The sequence below is a fragment of the Camelus dromedarius genome, chromosome 1 (genome assembly GCF_036321535.1).
Source record: "Camelus dromedarius isolate mCamDro1 chromosome 1, mCamDro1.pat, whole genome shotgun sequence".
NCBI lineage: Eukaryota > Metazoa > Chordata > Mammalia > Artiodactyla > Camelidae > Camelus > Camelus dromedarius.
In genome coordinates this window covers 14,227,193-14,253,020 of record NC_087436.1, presented here as the reverse complement: position 1 = coordinate 14,253,020, position 25,828 = coordinate 14,227,193, and the positions used below count along the sequence as shown (strand labels likewise).

General features: G+C 36.5%; 1 protein-coding gene across 5 annotated transcripts in view; it reads left to right on the top strand.

Moving 5' to 3' along the window:
• The window catches only part of ARFIP1 (ADP ribosylation factor interacting protein 1), a 110,722-nt gene extending 87,802 nt beyond the window's left edge, over positions 1–22,920 (top strand). For all 5 annotated transcript variants that reach the window (XM_031464618.2, XM_010992519.3, XM_031464610.2 and 2 more), the window contains one exon: positions 21,059–22,920. In XM_031464618.2, coding sequence (XP_031320478.1) covers positions 21,059–21,214 — 156 coding nt within the window. In that variant the 3' untranslated portion in view covers positions 21,215–22,920. The remainder of the gene's footprint in view (positions 1–21,058) is intronic.
• Positions 22,921–25,828: the final 2,908 nt, after the last annotated feature.

Genomic DNA, 25,828 nt, shown 5'->3' with positions numbered 1-25,828 from the left:
TATTTGTCATGTACCCTTAGTGGAAAATGTGAATTCTTCTACCGCTTGCAGTCTTACTCTGTTCACCCCCCAAACCTCCCCACTCCACCCCATACACTGTGTTTGCCTTTAACTTAAACAACCCTCTGATAGTCTCATCCTTGTTTACTAAACAGCATTGAGTTGCGTAACAGTAAGGACACAGTTAATTAGGCTCTTCTAAGGTTTCTCCTTTCATCAGTATTTCTGCTTTTCTAGACCTTTAAATAATGTAACGTGAGCTGTTTTCTTACTTAAGGCAGTTTATTTACCTTTTATTGTTCCCTTCAAGGCGCAAAACAAAACATAGGCTACTTTAGTAAAGAGTAATAAAATAGATAACTTCTGGTGCTTTGTCGACTTTGTGAGAGTAGGTACTGTGCCTTCTGTTACAGCTGTCATGATGCCTAGCAGTGGTGATAAATGTGCGGTCGTCACTTAGCCATTGCCTGTTTACATTTCTTCCCAGAATTAGAGGCACACAGCAGGGAACGGAGGAGATGGAAGTGAATGAGAGTCAACTAGAATGGGATAGAAGGGTGACTCCTGGTTACCTCACTCTGATTTAGTGAGGGCAAAACACGCTCTCTGAAATGCTTCTGTTGTCTGCAGTGTATACTGTTTTTGTGGGAGGAAGCAGCAAAAAATTAGAGTAAAATATGCAGCTCAATGTGAGCAACCCATGTTTACCATTTTTAAAAACTTTTGTTATGGTTTGGAAGCACATAGAATGTGAAAAAAGCAATTTAAAATTAACATTTCCCTTAAAAGTAATTTAAAATTAACATTTCCCTTAATAACTATCATTTAACTTGGGAGTGGAAGTAAAATATCTTTTCAGGGCTACTAATATATTACGGGGAAAAAACCCTGAGTTTATCAAAAGATTCAACAAGCAGTTGAGGATATAAATAAAAATTAAGGAGCCCATTAATTTTGTTATATTCTTATTTTAAGAAAGATAAAATATACTCTTACTTTAAGGTAATGTCAGTTAATTAGCTGTAACCATTAAATGCATGATTTTTTCTATTATCATCGGTGACTCAAAGGATGACACAGGGTACGGAAAAAGATGAGCCAGACATGGTATCTACCATGGACATTTATTTGATTAATGTAGTTACTTAATTTTAAAAAATTATTTTTCTTAAAAATTATAGTCTTTCTTGATATTAGGTTCATGGAAAAATGTTTCACTCATATGTTTCATATATAATTATATGATATCCTGTGTATTAGGACTTCTTTTCAAATATATTGCAGACTTATTTCATAGACAAATCCAGTGAACTAAAGCAGCAAGGCAGAGAAAGAGGAAAATACACAGAGAATAAAAAACCAGCAAGAAGTAACATACTCATGCAATACAAGATAGCCATATATGTAGCACTGATGACCTAGTGGCTTTATACAAATATGTACTATAATAGGAAATACTCAAATCTTAGTACATTTTTGTAAAAATATGCTGTAAATGTTTGGAAAAGCTTGGAGGACAAAGATATTCTTCTCTTTGAGAGGAAAAATATAAACCTCTGATTTTAAAAAATGGATCTTTGTTGCCAAATTTTAAGGAGTATGTTAATCATTACTTAATATGTATGAGCAGGTGCACTCTTGAAATCTTTTTCCCCATTGTCAAAAGAAACCTAACTTTTTACTTTTGATATTTTAAAAAATATTCATGCCAGTGATTTACTGTCATCTTTATTTCTATAGCTAGAGGCATAAAGAGTATTCTTGCTATTTGCCCATAGGTCAAGTAAAATTAAGTTCTGTAGGTTAAAGAACCCTACCTGATTCTAAATAAAAAATAAGTATTTATGGATTGAAATGTGTAAGTATAGTAAGCAACCTTAACACTGCACCAGATATGATTACCTACACTTGGATCCTGTGAAAGAGTCCCTTATTCCTGCAACTTTACTTCCAGACTTAATTCTTGAATGTATTTGATCATGTAATTTGTATAATTTCATGTTGTTACTGTTCTTTTTTTATTCATTTAACAAACATATATCAAGTATATAATGGATATTGGTGATACCCAGTGAGCAAAAGTAAAAAAAAAAAAAAAAAAAAAAATTCTATCCTCAGAGTTTATAGCCCAGTAAAAGAAACAACATTGATCAAATCACATCAAAATATATATATAAAATTTTGGCTGTGATGGAGAAGTGCATGGTCAGTTATGAGTGACCAGGGCAGACTTTCATGAGAACGTAATGTTGAGCATTATCCAGGTAAAGTGAAAAGCAGAGAGTATTCCAGGTAGAAAGAACAGCATGTGTAATAGCCCTGTGGCAGGAAGAGGTGTGGCAAGTTCAAAGAACACTAGAGCATAGAGAGAAGACTGGGAGGTAAACGGGGACCAGACCATGCAAACCTTATAAACCACATTAGGGGGAGGTTTATTTTAGTATCAGCGGAAAGCCATTGAAAGAATTTTAGGCAAATGATTGGTCTGAAGTGTGGTGTGTAGATTTTAGAAGAACTTAAGAGTGAATATAGGAGGTGGGACAAGGAGATGGTGGGAGTTTGGATTAGGGTGGTGGTAGTGGAAGTGGAGTGTATTGAAGGTTTCAAGAGATATTTAAAAGATAAAACAGAAATACATGTAAAATACAGCAGATTGATGTATAGTTGGCACATTTGACATTTTATTCCTAAAGGAATACTCAGCAAGTACTTATTAATTGCTTTTTATGTGCCAGTCACTGGGTTAAGGAGTAGAAATACATGGTCTTACAGTCATAGAGCTTATAGTCAAGTAAGAGAAATGGTCATTAATCAAACAATGACAGAAATTCAGGTGTGATAAGTACAATAAAGGGAAAATAGAGGGGTCTTCTGAGTCTACAAAGGGGACTTGGCTTGGTGTGGTAGAGGAAGTAACATTGGGGCTGAGACCCAAAGGGCAGGAGAAGAGTTCCCTAAAGGTGTGGAGGAAGGAATAGAACATGCAAAAGCCAGTTGAAGGTCAGTGAGGCCAGAGCATAAGGAGGACTGGGGGAGAGTAGCTCTGGATGAAGCTGGGCTGGTAGATAGAGCTAACACAAGGATGAAATGACAGACGTACACGGTTATTCGTTGCAGGATCACTTGTAATATTAAAAGATGAGAAACACCCGAAACAGTTCAGCAGTAAAGGACTAGCTGAATAAACTATGTTTCATTTATACAATGGAATGCTTTTCAGCTGTTGGGGAAAAAAAAAAAGAATGGGAATGCTATTGATAGAAAGATCCTCAGAACATACTATTAAATGAAAAGAGCAAGGTGCAAAGCAGTGTATATGGTACAATACCTTTTGTGTAAAAAAAAAAGAAGAAGGAAATAATGCTGTATAGTTACATTTTATTGTATTTGCATAAAGAAAAATCAAAGGAATTAACTAATTAAAATCGTTTACCTAGAAGGGGACCCAGAGTAGTTGGAGACAGGACTGAAAATGAGACTTCTCGTCATTATATTCTTTTTCTGTCATTTCTGTTTTGATCCTACCTATTCAAAGAGTAAGATTTAATTTTTAAAAGAAAGGAAAATAAGTATAGCTAGAAAATGTTTGTTTTTTAAATAGTATACCTTCTTTTTTCAGAATGAGACTCAAATAGATTTCTACTTTTCAAACATAGCCTAATATACATATTTATATAGCCTGTAATTTTCCTGTTGGCTTAAAATCAAATGATTGATTCTGTCCTCAAAAGAATAGAAAAACAGTTTAACCTTTTTTGTTGTTGAATTTTGTTTGCTTTGTTTTTTATATACTTTTTAAATTTTGTTTTTTATTCAAGTATAGTTGATTTACAGTATTAGTTTCAGGTGTACAGCTAAGTGATACTTTTTTTTTCAGATTCTTTTCCATTATATGTTATTACAAGAAATTGAATATAGTTCCCTGTGCTATACAGTAGGTCCTTGTTGTTTATCTAAAAACAGTTTAATCTTAAGTGATAGATTAGAAATGGTGTGATACAGTGCCTTACATTTACATCAGAAAATATCATGTACAGTACCATGTTTGCTGCTGTTAGTGGTTTGACTCCCAGGTCCCTTTAAAACTTTTTCTGTATCCACATGGAGCAGGAAGCATTTGCCTATGATTTGCATTGCATCCTCTCTCTCTTTAGAAAAGAGGAAGAATTTAACTATCTTTATATAAGTCATGCAACTAAAAAGAATAGTGAGTTCTGGGTTGATTTTGAAATTAGTATCACCCAAGCCACACCTACCCAGAATCAGTTGGTAATTTGCAGTCATCAAGTGGTAAATGCAGGAGAGAGAGCATGCCTTGCTGACCAGTTCATACAGTCTCTCTGTTGGTTGTACTAAGATTTCTAGCATGCAATTTTTGTGAAGGAGAGGTATTTTGTACCATAGATCTAAAAGCCTTCCAGAGGGATAGGTGTTTGGTTCTTTTTTTTTTTTTTTTTTTTTTTTTTTTTTGGCAATTATGTTTAAAGTACTTGTGTTTTCTGACCTCTTTTGGTCAAAAGTGATCAACTCATTTGGAGGATAGCTCATTTTTTTGTTGTTTATGTTGGAGGGGAGGGGAAGTATTCAGTCCTTTCACTTTGAGTGAATAGGATTCACTCATTAAAATTTACTTCTTGACCATTACTACTGCAGTGTCTCTTTTCTGTAGAACCGTTGGTACCTGTGTGTGTGTCTGATCCACATTTCATTTGTTTTGCCGGCCTTCAGTATCACCCAAGTCTGTTTGCCAGGTTTTGTGATAAAGATGAGTTTTTAAGTGATCACCCTGAGATTGGAACAGATCACTGATAATCTGCATTGGTTTTGATGGCAGGAGCATTATTGCACTTTTGTTTTTAGTTCTTAGTAGTTAGTCTCTGTGATTTACTTGAAAGTTCAACCTTTAGTTAGTATCTCTGAGTAAAATCTGAGACGATACTAGCAGTGTTTAAGAACCTGACTTTGCATTGTTCTTTTTCACCTTTCCTTGAAGTCCTCTCAGTAATGACTCAGTGCTTTCCTGTTGACCATATATGTGTATTCCTTCCATGACTCATCTACACTTTGCTTGTTAGATTTAAAAAAAAGAAATCATTTGATAACTATGTTTTTTTTCTTTATTCCTCTTAAACCTTATAACATTCTGGTTTTCTATCCATATTCCTTTAATTTTTCAAAAGATCCTTTTTTAAAATTATTCAGTAAGTTGTTTAAGGTGCTTACTTTGAGCTGTTACAATACCTAATCCTAAAGAAATACTGTGTAATGGTATTATGACAAACTCCCTGCTGACAAGTGACTTAACAGTCTAATGGAGAACATATAGTTAATTATTTACAACGTGCTGAGTGGAGCATGAGAAAGAAGAAATCTAGAATTTGATGAAGAAAACATGAGTGTGGGCTGGAAGTACCTGCTGGTGTAGGTGGCAGTATTACTCAAGCAGGACCACACAGCATGAGGACCATGAGCACTGGTGGACACAGGTCAGAAAAAAGTCTTCAAGAAATCTTGGATCATATGTTTAAATGATTTGTAAGCTTTTGTTGTACTTTCTGTTCTCTTCCTAAAGCACAGCATAGTATTACTGCGCATGGATTTTTTTTTCCCAAGAAAAATAATGGTTTTATTTTAACAAATTTTGGTAACTCTTTTCCATTAAGTTTATAAACAGCTGTTAGGTACATGGGATCGGAATTTTTTAAGCTGTGTAAGAGAAGAAAAAAAGTTAGCTTTCCAAGATAAAATACACAGCCATACTTATGAAGGAAAACTATTTTGTGAATATAAAGATGAGTTTGAATGGGCCATTGGTATATCTATAAGTGCCTGTTGCCAGTGTTCAAAGGCCAGTGAGAACAGGCTCACCTAACTAATGAAATACCCGGTTCCTTAACTACTCTTCTGGACCTAAGTTAATTTTAAACTAGGACCTCAAGTGCTAACCGGAATGATTTATGCACTTAATATTTCCTTCAGCAACTTGAAAGTTTCTTTCTTCCTGTATGTATTGCCATAGTGCCCAGGGCTTTCTCCAGTTAAAGCACAAATCACTGTGCTCTGAAAGCCTGCTGGTTTATTTCTTCCCCTAGAGGTCAGGTCCATGGATGCATCTTTAGGGCATTCCCTTCCTACAGTAAGTGAATTGATGGGCATTGATCTGTGAGTAAGCTGCATATGGAGGCAGCGCTCTATAAGTATTTTGTATAATATCTGTATGTACATTTATAATCTGTGATCTAGATGATCATATACTGGTGTACAGATGGTGGTACTGAGGTTCAGAGAGGTTAAGTAACTTGCCCAAAGTTTCACAGCCAGACCAGGATTCAAATCTAGATCTGTTTGACTCCATGGCCCTGCTTTTAGGTAAATGTGATGTTATAAACCTGCTCCAAGTAAGGGACTTAAAGCAGCAGAGGAAGAAGTTTGGAGATAACCTCGGAAAACAGAAGCCATTATCAGTCTCATCTAAACCTGGAACTCTTGGGAGGAAGGGTTAGGACAGGGAGTTAGCTAACACAGTAAACCATAGAACAGAGGGCAATAGACATTTCTGCTAAGGGGGAGAAAACCTGTGCACTGAGAAGTTTAATGTACCACTGGATAAAGAATTATAAGGCATAGTTTTGCAACAGTGTTACTGCAGTTTACAGATTGTGTTTCATCAGTTATCTTCTTTTCAAAACAGGACTGCCCTTTTTTCCCTCATAGCATGCTTTTTTTTTTAAACCTACTTGTCAGTGATTTGTTGAAACCCATCCCAGTGAGTCAGAAAAATAAAGTCTATTCTTCCACCTCCACTTACTTTCGTGTTTGTCTTTCCTTCTCTCACTCCCTCCCCAGTGCCCACGCCCGTATTTCTGATAGTGCTTCTCTTTCTCAGCTGGTAGTTGCTTTCATGACAAGCATTTCCAAGCTATTACAAAGTCATAAAATTATACTTCACAAGCCTAGTGAAAGGCCAAGACAGGTATACTTTCCTGCTTGTTACTCTTCTGGCTTTTTACTTACTGGAAAAAAAATCCGTGATGGGCAGGGAAAGCATATCATTATACCTTTTTAAATAGTTGGGAGTAAAGAAAGTAGTTAGTGCTTTACATACTAGTGGTGGGAGGCATCTTACCAGGGAATGATTTTGTTCCAGCTTTTCATTACATGTTTAAGGCAAGCCACTGCCCCAGTGTTGTTGGACACTTAAACCTCTATTTTATAGAATTACTGGGAGAGCCAATAATTACTTTGAAAGACTTAACAACTGTAAATATATTAAAACTAATAACTTATTTTAACTAGAAATTACCTCATTAAAAAAAATTACCTCAGTGTTTCTGGTAAAAAGATACGTAATCTAAATTTGATTTGGAAAAAAGTTCATTTGGTAGAAATGAGGTACTTTTTTATCATTTTGATGCCTATGAAGTAATACTTTAAAGTTATGAAGTAATACTTCAAAGTTTTTCAGTCAGTAACTTTGTGAGTAGTATTTATCTTCTATTGATACATGCTGTGTCCGCAGGAGAAAGTTTTCAGTGTCATCCACTTGGCATTATCTATCAGTCCTGCTCTTAAATTTCTCTTACCCAGTTTCTATTTAAAACCCCAGCGTGACTCTCTGTGTTAGTAGTCAGTACTGAAGTTTGCTTTTGCCCTTTAACAATTAAAGCATTGTGTGGCATATTTTGGGTCACTCACCAGATGCTGCTGTAGTGGTTTTGCTTGTGTCTGATCTGGGTTGCTCATTATTTGGCAGATCTTTATGAAAGTTCTCTGTAACTGAGTTCATGGTGATTTGGTATGTTTCTAAATTACTGTAATTGTTTCTGATGTTAGGTTCTGAAAATTTGTCAGATTTGTTGTCATCCCATGGCAGGAAATGTTACCTCTGTCTTCTGTTGCTCCTGTTTTAAATCTGCTTTTCTATTGTATTTTATTTATCCTTAGAGCCACTTTAAATCTTTTTTCAGTTAGGAGATACATGCATAAATAGTTCAGTATAGATTTTTTTCCTGCTCTGTAATTATGGAAAGATTATGTGAAAGTTTTTTTATTGTATGAGTTTAATATTGCATTATTCTTCATAATTTTAGAAAGAATTAATTTGTATTTCTTTCATCTGTTCCTATCTTTGTGTTAGATCCTTGCTCTGAGATATTTAAATGCAGCTTCAGGGCCAGAGACAAAAATAGGAGGCTAAAGTATTTCTCTTCTACTCTTCCTTTAAATGATCTGTTACGCCTTTTTTTTTGTTTGTTTCAAACTTTGTTTGAAAGCTTTGTAAAATGTTTATTGCCTTATGAGTAAAGGCAGATTAGAACAGGTGAAAGAACGTGGACTAGTCTTAGAAAAGACGTTCCCGAGTTCCCCAAATCCCAGCCTATCTGCTTCCTAGCTGTCTAAAACTTCGGCGAGTTGCTTAACTTTGAGTGTGTGTGTGTTTCTTTGTTTTTTTTTTTTTTTTTAACTATAACTTGAAGAGAACAGAAGACTGCACAGAGCAGATACAAAGGTAACATATTATGTGTCACATCACAAAAGTGAGTGTCACCCACCGTATCGAAGAATAGTCTGCCAAAAATGCTTAACTGTGCCTTTGATTCTGTATGCTCATCACTTACGACTTCGTAGCATAAATGTAGAAGTACACTGAAAAAGTGTAATGACCCTAAAATATTTCCTTCAACATTTTGGCTTTGTGCCCCTTCTTCTAAAAGTGGGGTTTGACCTTTTCCCCCGTGTAACTTTCTTCATCTCTCTCCCTAAGCCACTTCTAGTTGAGAAACCAGAGTCTTTCCTAGACCTACCTTTCTAAAGCCAGACAGCCTGGTAAAAGTGAACCTGATAAACAAGCCAAATAACTTAAAATAATTTTCAAGCCTTGTTAAAACTGCTATATATAGTGACAACAGCATAGTCATTACCAAGATTGCAAAAGTTAGTTATCTTTAAAATTGTATTGCAACTGCTTCTCTAATATTACTTAAATTTTCCCTCTATTGGTAATGATTTGTATTTATTTCTATCTTCAGGTAACCAAAGCCTCCTGAAGATTCTTTGTAGCCTATCAGTCAGAGCCGCACTGAACATACTACATGAGCACATATCCTAGGACAAATTCACACTACTCAAAAATAGGTAGAAAATAAAATATTCTAAATCTTTAGTTCATTTAATTTAGAAAGTATATTCATACTGCAATTGATTTATTCATTAATTTTAATTTAGCTTTATTTTTGATTTAGTAATGGTTTGATTGGATGAAAGAGTCGACTTACCATTCTTATTTAAATTTGTGTCTGATTTTGAGGCTGTACTACCAGAGCTAAAACTTGTACTAGAATTACACTTATTTGTCAGTGCTAATAGAAAAACGAGGTAAGGTACCTTTGTTGGTATAAAACAACTTCTGAGACAAAAATGACAATGAAATTTTATACTTTATTTCCATAATTATAATTGAAAAGCTGTGACTCCCCAGAGGCTTTCTTTATACCAGGAACTTCTCTGAAGTGTGGGTACTTTAAAAGGCTTTGCACATCAACCTTCTCACAATTACCAAGAGAATGTTTTTGTGAAAATGAGTATTGTATCATTTTGTTGTGAAAACTAGAATTCAGTCCTAAAAAGCATCCTCCTTCCTTTATTTCCCATGGATTAAGTTTCACTCGGGGGTGGGGGACCATTTTAAATACAGCTAATGCCCCCGTTCTGAGGCTTGTTAGTGAGCTCCCAAGCTTCCCTCAGTGACAGGAAGAGCTGTGTGTCTGTGTTAGGTGTGTCAGTTGTCAGGGAGTGGGGAATGCAGACCTGTGTTGACATTAGTAGGGTTAGCTAAAAACGGTCTGATGCCCTTCCTTCCCACTTTCCTCCTGATTCTCCAGCTTTCTGAGCTTTGTAACAGCTCTCTGCAGTTCCAGTACATGACTCAAATCCTGGGCTCTTTTATTGTTTCCTCTAATTCTAAAACATTGAGAATTCAAATTCAAATTCAAATTTTTTTGTGGCCCAAAGAACAGTAATTAGCTAGAACCTATTTCTGAAAATTAGAATTTCACACTAGAAATACAGAAGCCCTTTAGTTGCTCTGTAATTCCAGGAGTGAAGGATCATCTGAAATTGGAAAATAAGAAAGACCAAGTAATACTAGTAGAACAAGGTGGAAAATTACTTTGTGACTCAAGTGTGAAAGCCTTAAAAAAAAAACAAAACTCAAAATCGGGAAGAGTATTCATAAACTGGTACCTAAACTTTCAGCTGAATTTATTACATCTCTATGGAAGTGCCAGTTTCTGTCCTTATAAATAAACAGAAATCATGTTTTTCTATCAAAAGAAAACCTTTCAACAGAAAGGCTTTTTGAGAACCATTTGAGTTTCCAAATATGTGTATACTTCTATTTAGAAAGCAGTTTCCTCAGAAAATTTTAGTAGAAAGGAACCATAAAAATTATCTTAATCTCAGTTTCTTCATTATGCAAGTGCGAAAAGAGTTCACCTAGTAAACTGGGGGCAGAAATGGGAATTGGGCCCAGTTTTCCTGAATCTTTCATTCTCCTCTAGCTAATCAGCCTCCTCCTGCAGTTAACAAGCGTCTTTACAGGCAGAGAAAAAGATTATCTATTTAATGGACAGAGAAAGTAGAAAATTAATAAATGGTGTATTTGTGGTAGATTTGCTTTCTTCCTAATTTGGAAAATGCCATTTTAGAGAAGGAAATTTTACTTAAGTGAAACTTTGCAAAACTTCAAAATGCTTCACATACCAGTTCGTAAGGATTTGTGACATCCTGTTTTAGGGACAGGAGTTTTCCTTGAATTCTCTGAGGTCTGTTCCTTTAGACTCTTCAAGCAAAGGTGCATGTCTTAATTATAAGCAGAAGTAATTTATGGCTTTAGAGAGAATTAGAAACTAGAAAGATTATTTGAAATTTTCTAATTTAGTTTTATTTTTAAATTTATCATTTCATTTATAGTCTTTATTTTTATACTACATTTGAAATGAGTCATGAAGCTTTATTATTTTCCTCTTTTTTGTGTTTTTTTAAAAAAATGACATTGATATACACACAAAATAATATATATAATGCATATGTAAGTTGAGCATAATAATATATACAATGAGTATCTGTGACCCCACCACCCAACCCAAGAACTAGATCGTGACCAAAATTTGTTTCCATCTTTCTGTTCCTTCCCTAACCCATCCTCTTACTTCCCTCTTACCTTACATTTTATTTATTCGTTCTACTGTTAAAGGACATTCGCGTCGTTTCTGTGTTTGCTGTGAGTGTTCCTGATCATGCCTTATAGCGCATTGTGAGTTTCAACTTGATAAGATTAAGCCGAATTGTTTTCCAAATTGTTTTCCAGTATGAATGTAGCAATTTACATTCCCACCAGCAATGTATGCAAGTTCCCTTTGATTTGCATTCTCTGTAAATGAAGTGAGTTAAATGGTATTTTTGTTCTTTTATTTTCTTCATTATTTATGGTCACATGTGTTTCTTCTAGTGTAAAATGCCAATTTGAGCCTTAGCCCATACTTCTACTGGGTTAATTTGTTTTTTTCTTAATGATTTGTAGGAATTCTTTATATATTTTTATACTAATCCTTTTTTTGGTTATTCATTACAGATATATTCTGCCATTTGTGGTTTATGATATTACCCTCTTTACAATGGTTTTTGACAAACCAAATCTCTTAAATTTCAATTAAATTATCAATCTTTTATTCTATTGTTAATACCTTTTGTGTCCTATTTAAGAAATCTTTTCCAATCCAACATTTTAAGATATTGGATATATAATATTTTCTTTTAAAATTTTTAGGGGTTTTTGGGGGGTTGGAGGTTTTTTGGTTTTTGTTTTTGTTGTTTTGTTTTGTTTTGTTATTTGCTTTTCACAATTCCAAATCTACCTGGAGCTGGTTTATTGTATTGCACTTGGCCCTTGACATCTGCGGGTTCCAAATCCACAGGTTCCACATCCACAGATTCAGCCAGCTGTACATCAGAATTCTCTGTTGGTTGAACACGTGGATGTGGAACCTTTGGCTACAGAGGACCGACTGTACTGAGCCGTTTTATGTTAGGGACTTGAGCATCCTCAGGTTTTGGTATCTGCAGGGGTCCTGGAACCTGAACCAATTGTATGTGAATTAGGAATCCAGTTTTCCCCCCAGGTAGATAACCGGTTTCCCAGCACCACTGTTCTCCCCCCACAGCTTTATTGAGGTATAATTTGATGAATAATAGCTGCACATATTTAAGGTGTACAATTTGACAAGTTTTGACACATGTAGATGCTTATGAAATCATCACCAAAACAAGATAGTATGTGTGTTCATCACCTCCCCAAATTTCCTCAAGCCCCTTTGTAACCCAAACCCTCATTTCCAGACAACCACTGATTTGCTTTCTGTTACTATAGATTTGTTTGCATGTTCTAAATTTTATATAAATGGAACCAAATAGTTTATACTCCTTGTTTTCTGCTTACTTTCACTGCACAAGTTTTGTGATTCATCCATGCTGTGTTTATCAGTTGTTCATTTGTTTTGTTGCTGAGTAGTGCTCCATTGTATGGAAATACCACAGTTTACCTGTTCACCTACTGATAGACATTTGGGTTGTAGGCTGTTAATACAAGTAAATTACTGTGAACATCTGTGTACAAGTCTTTGTGTGGACATACACTTTGATTCCACTCCACTCACTACTCAGGTGTGGAATAGTGGGTTGTATGTATACCTACACATGGGAACAGTAGGTGCATGCTTAACTTTTTAAGAAACTGAAAAACTTTTCCAAGATGGTTGTACCATTTGACATCCCCACCAATAGTATATGAGAGGTCAGTCTGTTTCACATCCTCACCAATAAGGTATGGTGAATCTTTAATTTTAGCCATTCTGGTGAATGTGTTGTGGTGTCTCATGGTTTAAATTGGAATTTCCCTAATAACTAAAGATGTTGGTCATCTTTCCACATGCTTATTTGCCTACCATCTGTACGTATGTGTATATATATATATCACATATATATATATATATATATATAAAATACTTTTTTTATGAAATGCCTGTTCAGATTTTTTTCTCCATTTTTTTTGGTTGGGCTGTTTGTCGTCATCTTCTTATTTTGTAAGAATTTTTCATATATTCTGGCATCAGGTTCTTTGTCTGTTTTGCAAATCTTTTCTCCCAATATGTGGCTTGCCTATTCATTTTTATAACTGTGCTTTGAAGAGAAAAGTATTTTAATCTTGATGAAGTCCTATTTATTAACTTTTTTATAATGTATTCTTTGTGTGAATTATTTAAAAATTTTTGCCAAGCTCAAGATTGTTGAGACTTTCTCCTGTGTTTTCCTCTAGAAGGTTTATGGCTTTTAGCCATGTAAATGTAGATATTTAGGCCTGTGATCCCTTTCAGGCTAAGTTCTGTATAAATTGTGAAGTATTAAGGGTCATAACTTAATCCTTGGGTGTCTTTTCTGTCTCCTCTCTTGATGAGCTCTTTCTAGTCCTGTGGCTTTGACTGTCAGCTGCATGTTGTTGTGTGTTGACCCCTAGTTTACATTTCCAGCCTAGACTGCCACACTGAATGATCCAATCTCAGAAATACTGTGACCTGTTCAGCACTTCCATGTGCGTGCCTGAAAGGCATCTCAGACTTCACTTGTCCAAAGCTGAGCTCCTGATACCCACCTTTCCCCTCTCACACTCTTTGCCACATCAGTATATGGCAGCTTCATTCTTTCAGTTGCTCGGGGCCAGAGTCTTGGCATCCTGTTTGTTCTCTTTCTCTCACATCTTGCATCTTGATCCATCTGTCAGCACATCCCATACACAAGAATCCCACCTCTTCTCCCTGCTTCCTCTGTTAGCACCGGAGTCGGGCCACCATTGCCTCACCTGGTGGGTTGCTGCTGAGGTATCCTGACAGGTCTCCATCTTTCCCCCTCTTGCATGTTTATAGCTTAAGTTAGTTACTGTCAGTTTTCTGCTCAGGATCTTCTAGTACCTTCTCATCTCACTCAGCAAAGTAGCCAGAGTCTTTCTGATGACCTCCGAGTTCCTACACCGTCTAGTCCCCATTACCCATCTGACCACATCTCCCACCAGACCCTTACTCAGAGTGTTCCACGCACACTGCCCACTCAGGACCTTAGTGCTTGCTGTTTCCTGTCTGGGACGTTCCTCTTCTAAGTGTCTTAAAGTTCATTTCCTCACTTCCTTCAGGTCTTTATTCAGATGTCACCTTAATGAGACCTCGTCTAGCCTTCCTATTTACATTGCATCCGCTCTTCTGTGCAGACATCTCCTATTCCCCATTGCTGCTTTGTTTTTCTCTGTAACAAATGTCATCATCTGACATACTGTATAGTTTATTTATCTTGTTTCTCTTTATCCCCTCAGTAGAATATAAGGTTCTTGACAGCAGAGTTGTCTTTTTTGTTGATTGCTTGCATTCCAGCCCCTAGAGTAGTGCCTTACACCAGACCCAGGGTAATATTTACTGAATGAATGCAAGTAACATTTTAGGTGTTTTTTTTTTTTTTTTCTCTGAATCTGCAGTGGGGTTGCCTGTGGTTCATCAGAATACTGAAAAATGCAGAGCTTCAGCGAAGTTGTGATATAGACAAGACTTTTATCTTTCATAACCTTTCCCTTTTTTAATAATGAAAAAATACATTAAGCACATTCAAAAGAATGTTTAACATACAGGCAAAATATAAAGAGTAACAACAACAAAAACCAGCAACCACGTTCCTACCACCCAGGTTAAGAAACAAAACTATCAATACTTCTGAAGCCTCCTCTGTGCTTTCCCTTACCTCATTTTCCCCCTTCTGCTCTGTCCATAACCCCTATTCTGAGTTTTACTTATTGTTTCTACTGGTTTTCTTTATAATTTCACCACATATGACTGTATCATTCAGTTACATGTGTTTTTGAACTTTATATAAATGGGATCCTACTGCGGGTGTTTGTTTCCTCTTTTGCTCTGTCTGGTCTTCCTGAGGTTCTTCCATGATGACACATGGAGGTGCCATTCATTTATCTTCACTCCTATACCGCATCCCTATCACATGAAGAGACCACAGTTTATTTATCGATTCTCCTGTAAATACAAATTTTGGTTAGTTTTTTTGTTTTCTTGATGCTAAAAGCAGTACTGCTGTGAACATAATTGTACATGTCTCATGGGACACGTGCAAGCTTCTCTAGGGCACATTGTTATGAGCTAATTTGCTGTTCCATAGGATACATGCATCTTTCATTTTACTAGCTAATGTACAACAAAGATAGTTGTACAAATGTATGCACCAATCAGCAGTGTACAAGAGTTCTCATTGTTTTAAGTTTTCCTAATGTAGCGGGCATAAAATAGCATGCCACATCAGTTTTCATTTGCATTTTCCTGTTTCCTGTTGAGGCTGGGTGTCTTTTCAAATTTAATTGGTCACTCCTGTTTCCTGCTGTGTAAAATGCCCACCCATGTTATTTGCTCTTTTTTAATTAGGTAGTTGGTTTGCAGGAGTTCGTCACATTTTCTAAACACAGACTTTTAGTCAGTACCTGTAATGCAGATACCTTTATCCAGTTTGTAACTTGTCTTTTCACTATCCTTGTGTGAATAGAAATTCTAAGTTAAAAAAATATTTATTTACTTATTTATTTTTATTATTTGGGGGGGTAATTAGGTTTATTTATTTATTTATGTTTAGAGGGAGTACTGGGGCATGAACCCAGCACCTCCTGCATGCTAAGCATGCACTCTACCATTGAGCTATGCCCTCCCCAGAAATTCTATATTTTAAAGTAATTTAATTTGCCGATCTTTTCCTTATAGTTTATGATTTTTTTATTTTTAAGAAATTCTTTCATAGCTAGGGTCATCTGAAAACTTTTCCATCTTTCTGTCAAAACATACTGTCCTCAGAGCTCTCCTTTGACCAGTCCCTGACAGTGTGTACTCTGGAAGAGATCTGAAACTCAGTCACGCTGGCAGAGGTGCGACTGAGAACAGATCAAGTTCAGAAAATATTCTTATGTAAATAAGAATCAAGTGAGAGCTAGCCTGTAATGTTTTATTTTATTTTACTTTTTTTTTTGCTAGCTATTACTTTAATTGACTCTAGTGTCTTACAAGAAAGAGATTTGGTCCTAAAATCAAACTCCACTCATGTAAGGAGAGCCCTGGTTAAACCTTAATTAGCATAATCTGACCTTTCCTTAGTAGATGCTGATATAAAAAATCAGTTTATCATTTAAAAGCTTGTTTTAAAAGTGATTGCAATGCAAAACTTTCATGTCTAGACATAAAGAAGTCAATATGAATTAATGAAATTCTGTGTTAAGAATGTTTAAACAAATTTTTTTGTAATATTATTAACTTGAATGGTGCTAACCAATGCATAATTTGGAAGAAATTAAGTGCTGTCTTAGTGCTTGAAAAATGTGTTCATTTTAGAAGCACAAAATCATGGGGTTGTAAAGGGACCCTTAAAGGTTCTTCTGAGGTGATCTGTCAGGCAGAGGAATTCCTTCTGCAGCATCTCTGTCCTTGGATTGAAGACCATATCAAGGCAGGCAGTGTTGATAAACCAACTGTGCCCATGCAATCTTGTCAGCAGAATTTATTTGCTTAGCACAAACCTTTTTTTCATTGTTCTAAGGTAAACTTCACATTAGTTTCTATCTTTGAAAAGGAAAAAACCCTGTTTCTTGTTTCACTCACAACACGTCTCACTTTGACATCAGATGTGTAGGGTTTTTTCCCACACAGACCAGTTCCCTGATTTTCCAGACACTGGCTGGATGTTCTGCAGTTGGTTCAATTCTGACACTGTGGGCCTCCCTCACCACCACCTTCAGACACCATTCGAAAGTCCAGGTTGCCACCTAAGCTTCCGACCAACTGCGAATAAACCGAAGTTTCCCACGACCCCCTCCTTGGGTTCAGTCATTTGCTGGAGCACTCATAGAGCTCTGGAAACAGCTTACTCATTAGATTACAGGTTTATTACAAAAAATATTAAAGGATACAGATGAAGAGGTCATAGGGCAAGGTCAGAAGGGTCCTAAACGCAAAAGCTTCTGTCCCTGTGGGGTTTGGGGTGCACCACCCTCCTGGCTTGTGGATACGTTAACCAACCCAAAAGCTGCCCAAACCCCATACTTAAGGGATTTTTATGGAGGCTTCATTGTGTAGGCATGGTTGATTAAATGACTGTCCAGAGGTTGGGTCGTGAGGGTGAAAATTTCCACCTTCCAATCACAATTTAGTTCCCCTGGCAACCAGCCCCCAAGCTATGGTTATCTAGGGGCTTTCCAAATATCCCCTCACTAGCATAAAGTCCGATGTGGTAGAAGAGGACTTGCTGTGAATAACAAAAGACAATCCTTCCACCTTTATAGCTCTGGGACTATTTCAGGAACAGAACCAGAGACCCAATATTATAACAAAAGATACTACCTTGGCTCTTATCACTTAGGAAATTAACAAGGGTTTTGGGAGCTCTGTGCCTGGACCAAGTGTATATTTATTATAAATCACAGTCTTACTTCTTCCAAGTTCCAAATCAGTGGGTTATAAATAAATGAGAGTTTATTTTACTGAGAAAAGTCAATGTCATCTGAAAGTTTAACAAATAGGTAAACTTAGATTCATTGAAATCTAATGAGTCCTTAGTCTGTATCAGTGTTCTAGGTAGTACCTCGTTCCATTTAACCCTGACAGCGGCACTGCAAATTCAGTTTGGTAATGTCATCCTTGATGCCAATGAAATTAGAAGTAGCCTGTGCCTGGTGTGGAGACAGAAAGAGAAGGGGGTAAGGGCACAGCCATTAAACGAATGACATAGCCATTGAGAGTATGATGTAAACTGGTTAGAACCAACTCAGCCCAAGATGGCAGAAGATTCACTTCCAGCAGACCTTGAGCCTCATAGGCTCATTGTAGTACATTAGTTGCTAAGGACATGTCAGGTGCCATGACAGTTCCTAACCATAAAAGGCCAAGAATGGGGTGGGGACAATTCCTGGAAATCCCTGCCCCTTCCCCAAAATAGTTGGAATAACCCTCCCACTTATTAGCATATGAAATTACCCAGCGCATGAAAATCTAACCACACCCACACCCCAGGCCTTCTGAGACAGACCTGCTATCTGCCTATGGAATGTGTATCTCGCCAAATAAACCTGCTTTTACTGTACTGTGGCTCACTCTTGATTTCTTTCCTTTGCAAGCCAAGGACCCTCACTTGGTGGCCCATTCCAGGGACTCTCTGGAGACCTGGGACATGACGATCCTCTCATGCCCCATTCTCCTGCAGCAGTATCACAAAGAAAACTAGGAAGGGGTAACTAAGACTGGCATGCAGACCTCCTGATTCCAGTGTCTTTCTGGTAATTTCTATAAAGAAAGTACTAACAATCGGAATACTTTACTAATGCCCTAGATTAATAACAAATAACAGATTTGGGGAGGCTGTGACCAGTATCAAACTCTGTCTAATGCAACTCTTCCCAGAAAATTGGAGGTAAAAGTTCTCAAAGATACTATATTACATTTATTCCTAACCTGCAGTTAGGTCTTGGGGCTGGTTAGTAGCAGTTTTGCCTGGCTTGTGTGAGTCTCTGTTCCCTAGCTGCTTTCCATCTCAATTTCTCTCATGTATCTGAACCTTGTCCTCCCCACCTTGATTTTCCTCCTTTTCACTGCTCACTGAACCCTCGTTCATTCCTAGGAAACTGCATTCTTGACCTTTTTCATAGATGTACCTCATCTTCTGCTGCATAACAAAACACTGACAGCTTTAGGAGCCTGGAACAACAATGCTTTATTTCCCACAAGTGCGTAGGTCAGGTAGGTTGGGTTCTTCCAGTTTCACTTTGATGCTGGGCACTGAGAGCAGCTGGAATGGCTGGGCCTCTGCCCCTGGAGACTTTAAGCCCAAAGGAGGCCAGATGGGGCTTCTTCACAAGATGGCAGCAGTAGTCCCCCAGGGCAGGCACTTGCTTATCAAGCCTCATTTTTTAATAGTACAGGCCAAGCTCGTTTTCATTGTGGAAGGCTCCCCTAAGGGTATGGATATGGAAAGGGGTAACTGGGGCCATTATTGTAACAGTCATTATAATAGAATACTGTGCTCACCTCCTGTTTGCCTTCTAGAAACCTGCTTGACCTGTGATTATCCTGTTTTAATAATTGCCCCTGGGTGGAGGTTCACCATCCTTTGAAATACTCCCCTCATCTCAGAACTAGATGGCAGGGGAGTTAGAGTTCTCCCATCCCAGTGTTCTCCTTCATGCTTTCTTGAGAAAATTCTCTCCTCCCCTACCTACCCATTTATCACATTAATCATCATTTCTGCTGGCCTCTGCCTTACTTATCTTTGTATTCCTGTATCCCAGGTGCAGTGCCTAACACATCGGTTGCATGTTTGTTGTCCTTGGACCTGGCACCAGAGGTTTTCATTTAGGAAGGTTGCAGGCCTTAAATGTCTGAGCAGATAAGTTCAAGATAATTCTTTTTAGTTTTTACAGACACTTTTTAGTTGTCGTCATTTCATGCTATCTGTTCCTCTTAAACTATATCCCTGCCAGAAACATTCTGATCTTTGTCAGAGAAAGAGGAAAGAATCCTTTTTATTTTTCAAACAACTAGGTGAATCTGGCAGCTCCAGATGCCCTAAATGTTAACCCAGCTTCTTCTCTAGGCTTGAGTTATTCATTCCCTGGGGTCAATACTTAGTTTCTGGCTTACCTCTCTCCTTCCTTTTCCATCCCCTAAGAATGTGAGCTCATGAGGAGACACCTAGAACAGTGCCTGGCATGCAGAAGGTACTTCATGAATATCTACTGAATGAATAAATGAATGGAATTAAAAGTTATCTGAGATACTTTAAGTAAAAATCTGTTACTGGAAGTGTACATAGTGCAATCCATTTATGTTTTAAAATTTTGTATATAAACCTAGAAACTTTGTCAAAGGATACACGAGAAAATGTTAACAGTGATTCTCTCGGGTCAGAGGAGAATAAATGCATGAATCAGGAGATTTTACTTGCAATCTTGAGCATGTGCTGTTTTTATAATATTTTAATTTTAAAAATAAAAGACTTTACAAATCAAGAATATCCAATATAAATATTAGTGTTATTTCCTTTATAGAGGTCGATGAACGGAGAAATGGCCAGAGAGACTGCGTGTGTGTTTACAGTGAATACAGATTTCATACCCTGTATAAAATGTTATATCCTATTTTTTCACTTAGCATCATGTATCAGATGTCTTTACATCATTAAAAATTATTAAAGCTCAGTTTTAATGAATATTGCATTGGATGGCTATATAAGAGTTTATTTTATACTTTATTATTGAACATTTTGCAGTTACAAATAACACCGCAGGAAACATTTCAATATTCGTAAAATCTTTGTGATGCTTTGCTGATTTCTTTAAAAGAGTCATAGATACAGTGTTACTTGGTTAAAACATACTCTTGATATCATTCAAAGTAATAAGCAATTGAAAATAACTGAGGGGAATTTGAGTAAATTGGCTTTCTGGGCAACACTTGCCACCACTCCTTCAGTCTTTGCAGAGAACTGCAGTGCTTTAAAGTATCCCGCCTACTTAGTTTTACATAAAGTGTAGCCTGAATGATGTCCATACTTGCTGTATAGCATAGATCATGTAGTTATTATTTAGATATAATTTTCCTCTCTTCAACATTTGATTTTGAATTCACTTCGTTTGAAGGGAGACCTAATGATATTCTTAATTAAGGTATGCTCAGTAATGTCTGAAAAGGGTTAAGAGAGTACATATTTAGCTTCTTAAACTGATCTATTCCCTCAGAGAAGTTAAAAACTCAACAAAGACTCAGTGACTGCAAAGCAATGTACAACTGGTGTGTGTGCAATACTTTGTCAGAACAGCTTTTCCTGAGGAGAGAGACGCTCTTTCATGAAGACATGTAATAAATCACCTTATGTTTCATTGTCGTCGGTGTTAACGCTTGGTCTTGTAACTCTGCCCTGTTCACAGGTTAAAGTATTGCACAATCAGCTGGTCCTTTTCCACAATGCCATTGCCGCCTACTTTGCTGGGAATCAGAAGCAGCTTGAACAGACACTTAAACAGTTCCATATCAAATTGAAAACCCCTGGAGTGGATGCCCCATCTTGGCTTGAAGAACAGTAAAATCACACCTGGGGGAACAAAGAAAGTCAGATTGTTATATTTCCAGATAAACCTAGTAAGAATTAAGCAGAAGCGGGGGAAGAGGAAAAGGGTGACAACCATTGTAGTGATTCTTGCACAAACAGCTTTAATTTTTCCCTTTTCATACTTTAACAATTGAACTGTTAAATTTGATGGGAATGTGGGTAGTTTTAATGTAAACATAATTTCTATAATCTGAACACAGTAATTTTCCTTTTTGAGATATCTTTTTGTATTGTGAGGGTTGATGGCTATTTCTGTAGTTTGAAAACACCTAATATAGATTTGCACTGACAAGACAAAAATTCAAGGTTTTTGGTCCTGCAACCGAGGACCTGTTGTAACTTTTCCAAAGGGAGGTTTACACGATTTGTATCAACATCAGATATTTTATATATGAATATATTAAACATCTTTAAGAGATTCATTTTCATGTATTATCTTAAAGAAAAAAGAAACTATTTTGCAGAGTAAAATTATATGGTGTTCCTGCAACATCCGCACAGAGGCGGCAGCTCTAATGAATGACTGACTGGCTTGTGGAGTTGTGGCAAATACCTTTTTAAAAGTGAATCTGTACCATTGTAATTTTGCTGAGACTTTTCCTTAAAGACGCAGGAATCACACTGTCATTTCTGAGGCTCCTGAGCTTATGAATTTGCGTCACCCAGAGTCATGGAATGGTTATGTTAGCAATTTCTTTTGATTCATAATGAAACGTGCTTAAAGAATTTTTTTTTGACAGGTAGACTTGAGAATAGAAATTCCTGATGGTTTCTAGAGTAGAAATCTGTGCTTAGAAAGCTAGTTTTTTGGGTAAATTCCATTTTGACAGAAGTGAATTCCTAGATAGCTTTCATTGACTTCCATATGTAACAATACCGGTTAAGCCTTAAATCACAGATATGTGCCTTCTCAGATGCAGTAATTCTCATTCAACCAGTGTACATAAGTCCATAAAGAAAGCCCCTTTCAGATAATGTTCGATGCGTCTGTTCCTTCCTTGGAAAGGAGCACTGTGCATAAGTGTTGAGTTTCTTTGTATTTGTTAAACCACATTGAAGGTTTATGGAGAAATCAACTTTTGAATTTGCTGTTTGTTTTTTCTTCATTCCTTTTGCGGAGTGAGGACTCCTGTTCGTCTGAGTAAAGGAAAGGTGACGTGGGTCCGTGTGGTGGTAGCAAGAAGGAAGGGGCTGGGGAAGCCAATACTGTTTCAGTTGCTCAGCACCATTGGTTTTGTGTTCTGTGGTTGGCCTGTCTGCTGTGAGGTTTTATCACTAATGTAATCCTTTTAAAATATAAGTTCTCTTGATTTTTGTCATAGACATAAATTAATATTTTGAGAGGTATCGCTTCACCTGTTCATTTCTTTTGTGTTGAAATGAAGTACTTAAAATTACTGTTAATACATGAACTTTGTGGACTGTAAGATTTGTTATATATGTTCAAATGCCATTTAGCTGGCTTTTTAATTAATATGCCTGTTTTCAGTGCTTAATACAATGTATGTGACTGTAAATCATAAAGCTATTTTAAATCATTCCCTCCTGTATATTTGTACTCTGAGAGAGCCTTATTTTATTCTTCCAGCAGAATTACTACTTGTGATAGTTCATTTACATTCCCCAGAATGTGCCTCTGGTGTGAATTTTGTATTCTTATTAAAAGTGTTTGCTGCAGTACCTCCTTTCCCTGGCTCTTCATGATTTAAAGTAAGAAGTAACTAGTTGGAAAAACATGTGATTTGTCATTAAAAACAATGACAAAAAATGGTGCACTGAGAACACTGAGACTGTTACTGAAGCTTATCCCATAGAGTGAAACTAGAAGTTTCCTTAGAGACTTTTTTTTAGTCTCTGAGTTTAAGGCCCCTTTTTTTTTTTTTATACAGATGAAGACACAAAGGACCAAAAACCTATTAAACTGTCTTAGTCAACCCCCGTCTCCAAATGTAATGCCAAATGGGAATTTGCAACTAAATGTATGAATTCCCCTTTAAATCCTGCCATTTCAACTGCATGATTAATCAATGTGTCAAGAGTATCATTTCTTCTCTAAAGCACTATGTCTAAATGCCTTCTCAATTGAAAAACACAGTCCACCCCCAAATAGAGTCATATTAGATATATTTCAAAGTATATACAATCCACTGATCTTAATGTGTTCTGAAAAAGAAATCATGTAAACCCAAAAAGGACTATATAAAGTAAAATTATGCATATTGAAAAGCTAAAGATAAATCTTTTAATCATGGGATTGTTAATTTGAAGAATAAAGGGTCTACCTTTTGTGCTCAGTCTCCTTTACCCTCCACTGAAGATGACTGTAGGTGTGAAAAATAAAAGCAAATTATCTAAATTGCAAGTTCAGTGCAACATTTGTGTATAATTTGTACTCATTTTTGTGAAGTACTAAGAATTCCTGCATTTTGTCATAATATTCCTTAATATCTTTTGCCACTAGCTCTTTTCTTGAACCTTCCGGTTGCCTACGAGAGTTGAGACCATCCAAGATCCTTCATCACTCAATTCTAACCAAAGGCTTTTTTTTTTTTTTTAATTATTCACCCTGTAAGATTGCAAATTTTTATTTGGCTAAGACTATTCAGTTGTAAATAGGCTATTTTCTGATCAGAAGTCCAGTTATATTTTTCATTAGTTCAAAGCTTTTCCAAGGGCCATAGTTCCTAGACTATTTTTACAACATAGTAAGACCTGTTAAAATAGAATGACAGTGCAAACAACTTTCCTCCTTTAAGGACTTTCATTAAATTCTATTCTGTGTTCCCACTTGAAGGTTTCCTGACATAAATGAGTCTTTATAATCAAGTGCCAAGTGTTTCTCCTAATGTACAGAAAACTATGACATTCAGCTTTGTTTTTATGAAATGAAGGTTGGCTCTTAGCAGTTTATGTGTGTTAAGTGAGAACTATTTGTTATTCTGGTCCTAACTCTGCTGCGGAAAGAGGAGACTCCAGATGAGCAAGGGAAGTTAGACCCAGTCTGACAACCATCACTGTTCCTTAATTGACTGACAATTGATATGCCATCAGAGCTGGTGAATGTCAGTGACATTTTTACAAATGAAACTTCCAGTAAAAATAATAATAGTAATTAAGCCAAAGTTTGTTTTGTTTGGGCTCAAGCTAGGCTTTGCCATAAGCATCCTCTGGCAAAGATTGTAAGCTTTCTGCAACCGTGGGTTTATCACGAGTTATTGATTCATTGGAAAGATGAAAGAACAAGATACCACTTCATTGATGTTAGACACAAAAGTAACTTTCCTTAACAGACTTTTGCTTTGCTACAAGTGTATGTTTGTATAAATATCTTAGGGGTCAAATGTACACCACACTGGCACAGGGGGTAGGAGGGAAGAGGGTGGGAGGTGGGAGGGGTTGGGGTGAGGGGTGAGGGGTACATATAGGGAAGTAAAATGTAACCCGTACTAGTCTTCACTATATCTTAGAGCTTTGATTATCGAAGTTTTAAAGAAAAAGCAAACTCACTGTTAAAAAAAAAAAAGGAGTGGAAGATACTACAGGGTAGGGTGAGGGAAGGTAACTTTAATCCTGTTGGCTTTGCTGAAAAGTTTTAAAATTATGAAATTTTTAGAATAATGACTTAAGTCCTCAAATTATTTTTATATATGTGACTTGATTTTGATTCTCCCCCTAAATGACTTATAATTCCATATTAGGAAGCTTTTTATGAAAAACTACCTAAAGTTTTAGGCAGATAATTATACCTCTTTCCTTTGACGAGTATATATGTACTTATTATGGCTAGACTCTAAGCTCTTGAGAAGGGCACAGTGTATGCTTTTGATTCACCCTGAATCCTCAACTCTTTGCATAGTTCTTCGCTCACAAGAGCTATGTAATAAAAATGTGTCCGGTTTTTGATAGAAAGTTAAAATGCAGAAAAGCATTTGATGATTGCACCACCATTTCATTTGAGTTACAAAGGAGTCGGTACATTTGTAACTTATTCTAAATCTATGTCAGAGTGCTACCCAAGTTACTAGGATGTTTACAGATGAATCACCATTTTTTTTTAACCTAGAGATATTGGCAAACAGAAAAATTACCATTTTGCAGTCCCTACTGAAATATTGATTCACATAGGGATCTCCAGTGGATGCTAAAGTCATTAGTGATTGAAAGAAAACAGATTATGTCCATAATACAAAGTATTACCCCACAGATGACTCAGTGTGAACGAGAAGATGCCATTCATCAGAGTTTTGTGCTTACCATCTAACTCGAGTGATCAAAGTTAGCATCGCTAATAACCTGACAATCATGTACCTCCAGAAATGATGCAGTAGAAATTATGCAACATCACTTGTGAGATATTCCTGCTGGGAAGATTGTTATCAGGCCTTTTGCCTTAAATTCCAGTGAACAGAAAATACCGGGGCAGGCAGGTAAAGAACAAATTAAATGAAAACATGAGGAATTAATTGGACAAACCCAGAATCTTGGACAGTCTGCAAGATAATTGGTGTGGTTTCTTCAAAAAGTCACAAAAGAAAAAAAATATTTTAGAAATTTGTTATAAAATAAAAGAGACTTTATAATTCAAAAA